Here is a 12,348-nt window from a genome sequence, read left to right on the forward strand (position 1 = left end):
GTCAGGGCTAGTCATTTGGGTTTCGGGTGCATAGGGCTCAAAAGAGAGGGTCTCATCCAGGACTGAGCTAAGTCAATGCTCCCACACTAGGAATGGGGATAGCCTGCTGCGGAAGCTTCACTCATTCTTGTCTCCCTGGTCATCTTTCTCGGTGGAGGCCAGAAGTCTTCATCTCAAATCCCAGTTTTAGACAGCCTTCAGATGAGGCACAGGATAGAAATTTTCAGGCCCACATCTGCTACACCATTGCACTGTGATCTTAGTGACTGAGAAATAAACACATGACCTAGGCCAAAGCAAACGAATTTCAGTGCTTTTATTTCAAGTTCATTGTTTCCCTTACATTTTATCAGTTAGAATAAGAAGTCAAAACATGTCAGGAAAAAATCAAGGCATGCATCAGAAAATAAAGTTTCATTGTTTTTTCAATGTGATTAAGTATTATAGGGATGGAAAAATGGGAAATGGAAAAAAAATCAGTACTTATATATTTCAAATTTTGCAAGCTTCTCCACTTCACATTTTAATTGCTCTTTTAAATCCATACAATCACTATATAAAGTAACTAAGTAAATGATTCAGGATATATATCTTTATAATGTCTGAAAATTTGTGGTGGTTGGTTTTCAATTGCTAGACATCTATGAAGATTTCATCTGTGCTAACCACTTAATTAGAAAAATATGCAAAGTAATACTATGGTGGAAATTTGAAAATATTTAATAGGAAGAAAAGTTAAAGTTTCTATATTAAGAATGGAGTATATGTCATTTAATTAGAATATGTGCTGCCTTCTAATCCAGCTAATATACATTTCAGTCAGCAGCAAATTGAAGCCGTATGTTATCAATGATCGCTCAGATCATTCTAAGTGTATAATCTGTGTTACATTAAATAACCTTATTTAGGTAACTGCTTTAAACATTTTGTAGACTCAAGTACTTCTTAAAGTTTTCAGTTATTGATTTTCAAATCTTCTTTGTAGGTATAAGCCTCTCAGAAGGGCAAGCATAATCACGTTTCCTGCCCAGTTGGTCTTTTCCTTTGATAACCACCCCTGTTACTCTACTCGCCTGTCAATAAGCATTTAATGAGAACCTGCTGTGGGGCTGAAGCCTCTATGGGGGCCTAGAAGCAAACAAAAGATTAGGTCTGCCTGGAGAAGCTGACAATCAGGTTGCTGGTTTTCTTGAGCATAAGCCAGCATGGATTTGCTTAATTTTCTTGTTTATCATCAGCAATGACAAAAGATGTTTTTTTTAAAGGTGTACCATTAGCTCTGACACTGCCCTTAAGGCTTAAGCTGATAGAAAAGAAAATAGTTCCCATTAACTAACAGAAAAATAATGACAAAGTTCATGTAGAATCCTGTGGTATTGTCTTTAGAGGTTTGCATAACCACAGATCAGATTTACACTATAAAGTACTGGACTGGTTTTTAATTATCCATGCATTAAGTAAAAATGTGTTCTAATTTTTCATGTTTTAAGAGTAAAATGTCAGGACATTTTTGTGGTTTCCTCTGACTAGTAAGACAGGAGGGAGGTTCTTCGTGAGGATTTCCAACCAAGCCATGTACAGCCAATCTGATATAGATCCTTTTCTTGCCACCGGAAGGCTCCTGACAGCATGGAAGAAAAGCAGAAAACAAAGGTGACAATTATTACAGACAGTAGCATCCCTAGTTGTCTGAGCTGTTTAATAAGCAGTGTCCTGAAACTTTTATACCTCTCCTCCCCGAAATGAAGGCACTGAAATTATTTTGAATATAGATATTACACCAATGTATTTCTCAGATAATACACATATCTATAAAGCAGAACAGTAGACTTAGGCATTGTAGAGACAAAACCCAACTATAAAATTTCACTCCTCTTTAAATAGAAAATATAATCAACCAATACTTCTCCCCCTTTTTTGGCAGAAATAATTTTTCTCAGTAGTTTTCTCAGTTATATTTGGGAGAAACTTTAGAAACCAGCTATCAAACCACTCAGTTCAGGAGACCATTTTATATCTTTGATGATAGGCCTCCAGGTTAGATCTTGCTTGAAAATATACTATCTATCTTTGTACATACGAGTCAGTTCATGAGCTGTCAATGTGAAATAGTTGGAGATCTTCATATTTAGCTATCAATCTTTAGGTAAATGAACATTAATATTTTCAGCAGGTGCACCCCTAAAATTTGTGGGTGTAGGGTCTCACCTTGGCCTCTCGCTACATGGCAAGGAGGCTTGTGAACATGCAGTGGATGCCACACCTCAGGAGCACCTACCCAGCGAAGGGGCCTGTGAGCCTTGTTGGTTGGCATGAAGCTCGTTAGCAGGGAACCCAGGGCCAGGGTCCTGAAGCAGACCTGGAGGGGCAGCCCGGGTTCTAGGTGGGCACTGCCCTGGACCTTAGAGCAAGTGGGGCCTTCGAAAGCCCCTGGGGCCCAGTTTTCTAGGTTTTAGGGTGGCATTTATTTGCCTTCACTGTCTAAAATCCCACATGTTCCTTTTTTTTTTTTTTTCTTAACTTGGCACCTAAATAGGCATGAGCTTTTCAATTGATTAACCCATTTACTGAAGATTTCTTTGAAACATTCTTAAATGTCTGCAATGATACTTACAGGACTATGAGGTTAGCAGCTCTCGAGTGCTCCTGTAAGAGTTCATTCAGTCGAACTTGGCGGTAACTCTGTGGACAACATTCAGATTTTGTTGAGGGCTGTTTTCCCAGAATTATGAACAAGAATTTCTCTTCTTACCTCAAATTATGGACAAGTAGAAAAACCTCACTTTAAAAAAATATTACAGTTATTTCATTCAGGATTGGAAACACACCGTGTTTTAAAAACTCATGAGAAACTTTAGAAATATAAAGGATAAAACCAGACTGTCCTTGTGCTATAGCGGCTTATTAAAATCTAAGGGGGGAACGAAGCACACCACATGGATAACAGTAAAAAGATAACAGTAAAATGTGAATGGCCAGTTCTGGGACTAGAAAAAAAGAAGAAGAAAACTAACCTAATCTTGATACCAATTTGATATTTTAAGACTATAGATTAAACATTAATCTACCTTTCTTTAAGCTCTTTGGATATTTTGTCAGCATAGGGAACTGGTTTCAACTAAAATATCACCAAAAGACTAACTTGGGAAAATAATTACAATGAACTATTTTGCAGTGATAAGAGTAATAATATATATTATTATTATATTTCACTGGTTTCAGAAATGTGATTCCAGATATGTGATTTGCTCAATTATATGAAAAGTCCTTGTTAGAATTGGGCAGTTTATTACACACAAAGTTTATGATTCTTAGCTCAGTAAATATTCTCCTAAATTTGAAAGGTTTTTACTATCTCTTGCTCTCATTTGTAACTTCAGCTCCTAATGTAGTTTATTTACATTTTGTAGTTTAGAGGTCCTTGTAGTCCTTTCCCTTGAATGTCCAATCCAACTCAAATGCCAATTCTTCTACTTTATTCTATGTCCCTGCCCTTTTCATCTTCTCATCATCATGACTCCATTCATTGCAGGCCAGATGGGGGTAACTCCCATCTTGTGGGGTTTTCTAGAAAAGCTCAGCATTTTATACCCATCCTGTGTGCCTGATCCAACTTTCAGCTTCATTATACAAATTTCATATTTTCTTAGGTCCCTATGCTAGTTTTCATCGCTATCTTTATCAGGTTAATGTTCGTTGTTATTGGTCAAATTGTGTGTCTATCTTTATCTACTTTGCATACATATTGACTTAAATTATGTTAGACTGATGGGTCTGTCTCCTATTCTATAAAATTAAACTTAGAGGAGATTTTAAAATATCTATTAATAACCTGTGTTTCTTTAAAAGGAATTGATTTTATATTAAATGAATAAAAAGTTTTCTAAATCCTCATATCTGGTAGTATAATTGAAAAGCATTTGAAAAATGCAGGAATCCTGGATCTTAAATAATGAAATCCTATAACAGATACATTTTTTCTTGATCTTTAAGAAAACCACTGTTTTCTTTTTCAGACAGAGAGCAAAGTAGAAATTAGGGAAAACAAGTCTACCTTTTCCTTGATTGCTTCCAGTTCTGTATCTGTGATTTTCCATGGAGTTTCTCTCTTTAATTTCTCAGCAGTTGTTAAATCTTTGCAGCTTTCATGGAGACGGTATGGTTCTATCATCTCTTCAAAGACTTTCCAGCTGAAATAGGAAGTATAAAGGAGGCCTCACGGTGGGAAGCTAACGCGTTATTTCACAGATACTCTAGGTCTGACTGGCTCTGTTGGCTGCAGATCAGAGCTGCATGTCATGCAAATCTTTTAAGAGTTATCTTTGCCAGGGACATGCTGTGAGTAAAACCGTGACTATAGTACTGCCTCCCTATCCAAGGAAAGGCCTTAACAGGTTTGAGGCCTTGTTAACCTTCTAGGTCTTAGATCCTCAGTATAAGCACACAAACACATAGATGGTAACTATTCCGCAAATACATTTTCTGCGTAGTATAGCCAAAGACACAGTTGTTATGTAGACACTTTAGCCTATAAATGAGTTTCCATCAGCTTATTTTACAGATTCCATGGAAGACCTGCGTGAATTAATGTACGAGATAAACTAGGTTCCTGGGGATTTAGGTAGGGCTGCCCTCCTCACCTTCCGTCCACATGGCAACTCCCACTCGTGGCAGGCAGGAGGCGCTGGGCAGGTGGGAGAAAGGCAAGGGTCCCACAGGTTTAATGGCTATAGAACTATTTGAATGTTGGCTGCAGATAATGCAGCCTTTGTCTTTCTGCTGTTGTTGCCTGAGCTTTTCAAATTACTATTGTCCAGGTGCGTGTCAAAAGAAAGAACAAAAATCAATAATATTTTAATGTCTAAAAACCTGAGGCCATTTTGGAGTAATTAAGAAGAAATTATCTACTAGAAAACTAGTAGTATGTCAGCACTGTGGGACATTTAAAAAATTGCTGAAAAATCTCACTCTCATCTTTAATAACAGTCTCATAAGATCTAGTTTTTAAAATGATAGAGCAAAACAAAGCTTATTAATTTATGAGAGTAGTTGTCTTTGATATGCAACTCTAAGATGATCTCAAATGTAAATACTTTTCTTCTGTTTTATATAAAGTAGCTTACTTATAATTTAGTAACTTTGGAATGAGTGATAATTAGATTCAATGTGCTGTTTGTTAGGCTAAGAAATCAAAATATGAAGCCATGAGTTCAATGATCTCTTCAGTTGAGGTGATTTGGGATTCTCAGATCAGAGTGCACAGATTACAAAGGAGTATGGTATGCCTAGCAGTGTGCCTTTGTTGAAGATTGGAAAAATACTTAAAGCAGTAGGTTTCTGAGAAGTTGGCTTATTTAGAATGGTAGATAATGACAAGGAAGGAAGAAGATGGATATGCCCTTTTATTCTTTCCACCACACAATACTTCTATTTGCAGTTCATTCCAACAGTGCTGGGCTTTCAGAGATCTTTGGTGGTATCAGTGCAAAGGTGCTGGCCTAGGAGAGAAGAGCCTGGGTTCTACCTCCAGCTTTTCCACTGTCCTCCTGGACATGGGAAACCTGGCTATAAAAGGGGGTAACGATGGCTGTTCAGAGCTGGCATGAGGATTGGTATGAGGGTCAGTGTGACGATTTGGGTGCAAGTGCTATGAAAAGTGTGCAGTTCCTGTAAAATCAAGGCATTCATTTACTGCACAGCCACAGGACTGAGGTTAGCAACTGAGAGGCTCTCTGTTTAAACTCCCTATACACCTATTTTGATCAGGATAAGCGTTTTCTTTGCATCTTAGCCCAGATGCAGAAAGACCAGTTCAAAAATAGTTTCCTAAGAAATAGAAGGTGTAATGAAGGTTGCTGGCTGTCTCCTCAGCATTTATACTGTGCTTCCTCATTATAGTCTGGGTGGGAATGACTCCATCCCCAGCATCAGCCAGTCAGCACAATTCTTCTATCCCTTCTGCCAGAGTGGTTGGTCAGCATGGGCACATAACCCAGCCACGCTTGATGAACGAGGACCTAGCATTCCACTTGACCATGGCGACTGGTGCAGTGACTTAGATTGGTACAACCTAAGTGGTGCCTATGACCTGAATTCAATGACTGGAGAAGACACAAACTTTCTCACTGAACACAAATTAGCAAATATGTAGTCCTGGTTGCTATGGGCAGTCATCTTATTTTTATTAGCAAAATCAACTTTGACTGATGATTTCATAATGGAAGGTACATTAGAGAGAATGGAGGAGAATTAGTCCTTGGCTGCAAAATTTACCTTCCAGATCAAGATTTGCCTGAAAGCCAAAATACACTTGGATTTTTCAGTGATGTTTGACTGAACATAATTTCTATTACTTAAGTCTCTATTCTTTTACATGCAATTGAAACATGCTTAAAGTGACACAGAAGGTTATCATGGGGCTGTATTTGCCCAGTTGTTTTCTCTGAACCCTTACTACTCTTTGCCTAGGTTTATTTTTGATTTCTTTACCCTAAGGTTCGCCCTGGAGCTGGTAATTTTCTTTCTTTCTTTCTTTTTAATCCTCACCTGAAGATATTTTTCCGTTGATTTTTAGAGAGAGTGGGAGAGAGGGGGAAAGACAGAAACATTGATGTGAGAGAAACACATCAATTGGTTGCCTCCTGCAAGGGCCCCAACCAGGGCCTGGGCTGGGGAGGAGCCTGCAACTGAGGTACATGCCCTTGACCGGGATTGAACCAGGGACCCGCAAGCTGGCACTCTATCCACTGAGCCAAACCAGCTAGTAATTGTCTATCTTCTAGCTAGGTGATCCAAAGCTAGCTCAAGCTTTCTATTTTGATTCTTATTAAATTAATTTTCTTCTATTTTTTAATTGACTGTAGAGTAGGCCAAGCATTACATGCTATTAAAAATAAATGAGAATTAATTCAATTAAAAATTAACTTACAGCTGCCCTGCCTTCCTCATCTTGTTCTTCATAATAACAAAGTTTAAAATTGTTTTAATTGTGTACAGTTTTGCCTTAATTCATATAAGATTTCTTCTTTCCAATTAATGTACTAGCTGTTTTTTATGACCACTCTAGCATCTTTAAATTATCTAGTTAATGGCTTCTAGTTTCTCTTTGATTTCTAGATAAAGATTGTTGTCTTTTTGGCCTATGACTTTTAATTCGGTCTATACAATAAAAAATGAAATCCAACCACGAGAGCTTTTCCATTTTTCCTGGCTCAATTAGTTTCGAATTAAATCTGCTTTTGTACTCCCTCTCACCCTTGTTCTATCATATTATAGATAATTTTTCTGTGATAAAATGTCTCCATCAAGACTTACTGATGTTTTATGGGTAGTTGAAAGATTTACTAAACACAATTTAAGGGCATTTAACATCAGCTTTCAACATGGAAATTGCTGACAAACTATTTTTGGTATCTTGTGACCAAAAACAAAAACAAAGAACCAGTGATCAGGAGATAATTGTTATTGGTAGATAAGGACTGCCCAGCCGAGAAGGCCCAGATGGGAGCTGGAATTGAGTGCTCTAAGCTTTGGGCCCTGGGCCCAGGGCTGCATCAGCCCAGAGAAAGAGTTCTCTTTCTCTAATTGAACAGAGGAGTGGCCTTTTTAAATGATCACACAAGTGCCAGATGTGCTACCAGTGGCCACATGTAAGATTTACTGAATTACCATTCTTTGTTCTAAAATTTACATTCAAATATTGGAACAGTCATTGCCCACACCAGATATGTGACTGCTCTCTAAAGTAATATGGCATCACTTAGAGCCGAGTCTGAAGAGAGGAGGATCGCGCTTCCAGCACACCTCTTCTTAATATGAGGGCACATTACTGCAAAAGTTCTTTAATTTCAGTAAGAACGACCCCTACTCCCCCATCTTCCTCAACACTTTGAAATATCAGGAAAAAAATATCCAAGATTGTGAAAATGAATTCATTTTTTCCTGGGAGAGGGAAATAATCTCTTCATTGCAGGATGAAGAGGCTATATAAGAAACACCCAATGAAAATGGTGTCTAAAATAAAATTTAAATACCAGGAACAAAGCAACAATGCCTGGGTCTCTGCTTCTTACTACAGTTCATAGAGTTTAATCCCTGAAAAGTGGAAACTATGGTACAAAGGTCAGGGGTAGTAAGATGAAGAGTGGCTCAACTATTCTGGGCAATCAAAGAATGAAGAGGCATGGTTTAGTGGAAGAAGTTCATCAACATTCTCAGTGACAGGACAGAAATTATGGGTATGAGAGGGTGACCATGGCAGAGACTAGCTTGAAAGGAAGGGAAGGAAACAAGGACTTGGGTAGAGAAAACCATGTTGATGGGTAAAGAGGTAAAGATACAGGAATAAGTTAATCAATAAGGACAATCCTTAGCTGCTGATAATACAAACAACATCAAGAATAATTCAGCTAGCCGAAACCGATTTGGCTCAGTGGATGGAGCGTCAGCCTGTGGACTGAAGGGTCCCGGGTTCGATTCCGGTCAAGGGCATGTACCTTGGTTGCGGGCACATCCCCAGTGGGGGGTGTGCAAGAGGCAGCTGATCGATGTTTCTTTCTCATCGATGTTTCTAGCTCTCTATTCCTCTCCCTTCCTCTCTGTAAAAAATCAATAAAATATATTTAAAAAAAAAGAATAATTCAGCTATAAGTAGATGACTAATTTGTACCCAGCGTTTATAGAAAATCCAGAGTGAGTAGGGGACACTGTGACTACCCTCTAGACAACAGTACATGGCCCTGCGCTTGCAGAGCATTGGCAGGTTCTGGCCTGTTCCTAAGGGTCACATAGTAGGGACTATTGGACCTTCTGTGTTATGAAGGAGAATGCATTTCCACCAGTTAGAGCCATACATGAGCTCATTTGATCACATCACTGCAAATGCCAAGAGGCAATGACTTAGGAATTAAAATTCTTCAAATGCAATGTGGAAGGCTACCAGAGATTGCATGAAAACCCAGTTCATATCAAAATATTAATTCCACTTACAAAGGAAAACTATAAATGTGTTCTTAATTTTTCCTAAGTATTTATAACTATAGAAATATAGGAATGCATTAGTGGTATATATGATGTGAGGAAATATTACATAGTAATAACCTAGGTCAACCCTGTCGATTATAGCTACCATAGTTAAGGTGTTTTGTAAAGCCATCTTAAGTGACCTCATAGCCTTGGAGGAATCATGAATACCCTCAAACAGCATGAAGTTCAAGGGGGTTGTTCAGTAAATAAAAATGCATCCTAAATTTGGATGATTTTCAGATATTAAGCTCATATAGGATAACAATCAAAATAAGGAAGAGGATGAAGACTTGAGGAATGTAATATGGAACGGCAACCCAACCAGAACAGGACGGAGAAATGATGGTCAACAGAAAGGAGAAGAGGTCTCACAGGCAGGTGAGCACCTGAGACACACTGAGACCTTTGTGACTCTCTCTAATCCTTGGAGGCCTCATTCCACACCAAATCAAACACACAAAATCACACCCAGATGCAATAATAAACATGATTTTGCACTGTATACAATCAAAAACGTAATTGCTAACTTATCACTCTAAGTAGTTCACTTAACTTACAATCAGCCATAATTTACAGATAATCTTCTTGCATCTCTGGGAACTCCTGTGAAGACCTAACCTACACATTGTTTTTAAATATCATTGGTGTGACAAATTCAACAATTAAAGAGGGGTGAAATGATATCATGTTTTGAAGACATTTAAACAGTTATTTCTATTTTGCAATTTTAAGATTTTGGAGCGAATACATTTCCTTGCCAGGCTTCAGATAAAGAATGCCTTTGGGCCCTCAGAGGCTCCAAGTGTTGAATCCTTAGTGCCTGAAAGCTCAAATGGCCATGGAGGGCCGATACTATCATTGTGCCAAAAAGACACAAGCTGTTTCCACATCTCCACCAGAGCTCTCCAGCCGGATGCCTCACCGGTAACGTTAAATAATGAAACCTCGCCCTGACTGCTCAGGTTAGAATCCTCTCAGCATGCACTTCCTGCTAATCTTGCCACCATAGACACCTAGAACATGAAGGGCAATTCTACAATGCCAGCTAAACTGTGTTTCTACAATCCTCCCTCTCAAGCTCATCTTCACCACACAACTTTTCCTTCCATTAGAATGGACTTGATAGTGCTATCTCGTGATTATTTGAAATTCCTTTAAAAAAAAACTCCTACCAGGAAGTCACTGCAGTAAATAAAAACGAGAGAGTATCACAGATTTTAAAAATGGACCTTGTTAAATGTTTCATACCTTTCTTTGTTTGGCTTCATGTTGATGTCACCAATAATATGGATCTCTGCAAATTTTATCCTAAATTTGCTCAGAAGGGAAGCCATTCTGAAAATATAAGAAAAAACACTTTGTCATGCCATATTTAGCTACTTTTCAATCAAAGAGTTTTGTGTTTAAGCAATCATGTTTTATTTCCACTTAGTTTTCAGAAAAGGCTTTGGTTAGTGTTTGACTTTCATTATCGTACTTGATGAATATAGGAAGTGTGGACCAAGCTATTTTACTGAAGGCAAAGAGAAATTCCTGTATGTGCAGACTCTGGAAATAGCAAACCCAGTTCTGCATTTATGTTTCAGGGAAAATAATGTAGAGCTCTCCAAGTGTCTCTATCCTTTGAAAACAGGACAAGTTTTAACATTTATTGCCTTTTATTTTGCTGATAATTTTTGGAGTTTACTGATGAATTGATAATTATATTGTGGACCCTAAGAGAAGAGATACCTACCAGGAAGGGCTCCTGGTGGCTAACTGGGCTCAAATTTAAAAGCAGAGCCTAGCAGCTGTTTCTAAGCAGGGCCCTCTCACACAAACTGCACTTTAGGGAAAAGCCTGCACTGAACTACCTGCTTCCTGCACGGAACTGCCTGCCTGCACTGTGTTCCTGCCATCTGAGCCAGCCCTTATAAGGATATTATTGGGATTGTATTTCAACCAATAGGACTGAAACTTTCTTTTTCTTCTTCTTCTTCTTTTTTTAATCTTTATTGTTCAGATTATTACAGATGTTCCTCTTTTACCCCCCATAGCCCTCCTCCACCCAGTTCCCAACCCCACTCCAGGCCTCCCCGCTCCCACTGACTTCGTCCATAGGTGTAAGCTCTTTGTCCAATCTCTTCCCGCATCCCCCCCACAACCCCTTCCCCCCTGAGAATTGTCAGTCTGCTCCCTTTCCATGCCCCTGATTCTATTACATTCACCAGTCTGTTCTGTTCATCAGGTTTTTTATTCATTTGATTTTTAGGTTCACTTGTTGATAGATATGTATTTGTTGTCACTTTATTGTTCATAATTTTTTAACTTTACCTTTTTATTCTTCTTCCTCTTCTTAGAGGATACCCTGCAGCATTTCATATAATACTGGTTTGGTGGTGATGAACTCCTTTAGCTTTTTCTTATCTGTGGAGCTCTTTATCTGATCTTCAATTCTAAATGATAGCTTTGCTGGGTAGAGTAAACTTGGTTGTAGGTTCTTGCTATTCATCACTTTGAATATTTCTTGCCACTCCCTTCTGGCCTGCATAGTTTCTGTTGAGAAATCAGCTGACAGTCATATGGGGGCTCCCTTGTAGGTAACTAACTGTTTTTCTCTTGCTGCTTTTAAGATTCTCTCTTTGTCTTTTGCCCTTGGCATTTTAATTATGATGTGTCTTGGTTGGTCCTCTTTGGATTCCTCTTGTTTGGGGTTCTCTGCACTTCCTGGACTTATAAGTCTATTTCTTTCACCAGGTAGGGGAAGTTTTCTGTCATTATTTCTTCAAATAGGTTTTCAGTATCTTGCTCTCTCTCTTCTTCTGGCACCCCATAATTCGGATGTTGGTATGCTTGAAGTTGTCCCAGAGGCTCCTTACACTATCTTCATATTTTTGGATTCTTTTTGCTTTTCCGGTTGGGTGTTTTTTGCTTCCTCATATTTCAAATCTTTGACTTGATTCTTGTGATCCTCTAGTCTGCTGTTGAATCTCTGTATATTATTCTTAATTTCAGTCAGTGTATGCTTAATTTCTGATTGGTCCTTTTTCATATCCTTGAGGGTCTCACTAAATTTCTCAGAGGTTTCTAGAAGATTCTTGAGTAACCTTATAACTGGGTTTTGAACTCTATATCCAATATTTTGCTTTCCTCCATTTCTTTCATTTGTGACTTGTTTCTTTGTCTCTACATTTTGGTTGCTTCCCTGTGTTTGTTTCTATTTACTGGGTAGCTGCTAAGTCTCCTTGAGTTGATAGAGTGGCCTTGTGTGGTTGGTGTCCTATAGGGCCCAGTGTCTCAGCCTCCCCAGTCACCTGAGGTGGATGCTCTTGGTGCACCCCTTTG

The 12,348-nt window shown here is 38.6% G+C and overlaps 1 protein-coding gene across 3 annotated transcripts in view; it reads right to left on the bottom strand.

The window, feature by feature from the left end:
• Positions 1-1,437: 1,437 nt before the first annotated feature.
• The window catches only part of SLC12A1 (solute carrier family 12 member 1), an 85,116-nt gene continuing 74,205 nt past the window's right edge, over positions 1,438-12,348 (bottom strand). For all 3 annotated transcript variants that reach the window (XM_008143117.3, XM_008143116.3, XM_028147679.2), the window contains exons 23-26: positions 10,273-10,359; positions 4,055-4,190; positions 2,615-2,682; positions 1,438-1,621 (exon numbers count right to left, since the gene is read on the bottom strand). In XM_008143117.3, coding sequence (XP_008141339.2) covers positions 1,486-1,621; positions 2,615-2,682; positions 4,055-4,190; positions 10,273-10,359 — 427 coding nt within the window. In that variant the 3' untranslated portion in view covers positions 1,438-1,485. The remainder of the gene's footprint in view (positions 1,622-2,614; positions 2,683-4,054; positions 4,191-10,272; positions 10,360-12,348) is intronic.

Source organism: Eptesicus fuscus, chromosome 5, assembly GCF_027574615.1.
Source record: "Eptesicus fuscus isolate TK198812 chromosome 5, DD_ASM_mEF_20220401, whole genome shotgun sequence".
Classification (NCBI taxonomy): Eukaryota; Metazoa; Chordata; class Mammalia; order Chiroptera; family Vespertilionidae; genus Eptesicus; species Eptesicus fuscus.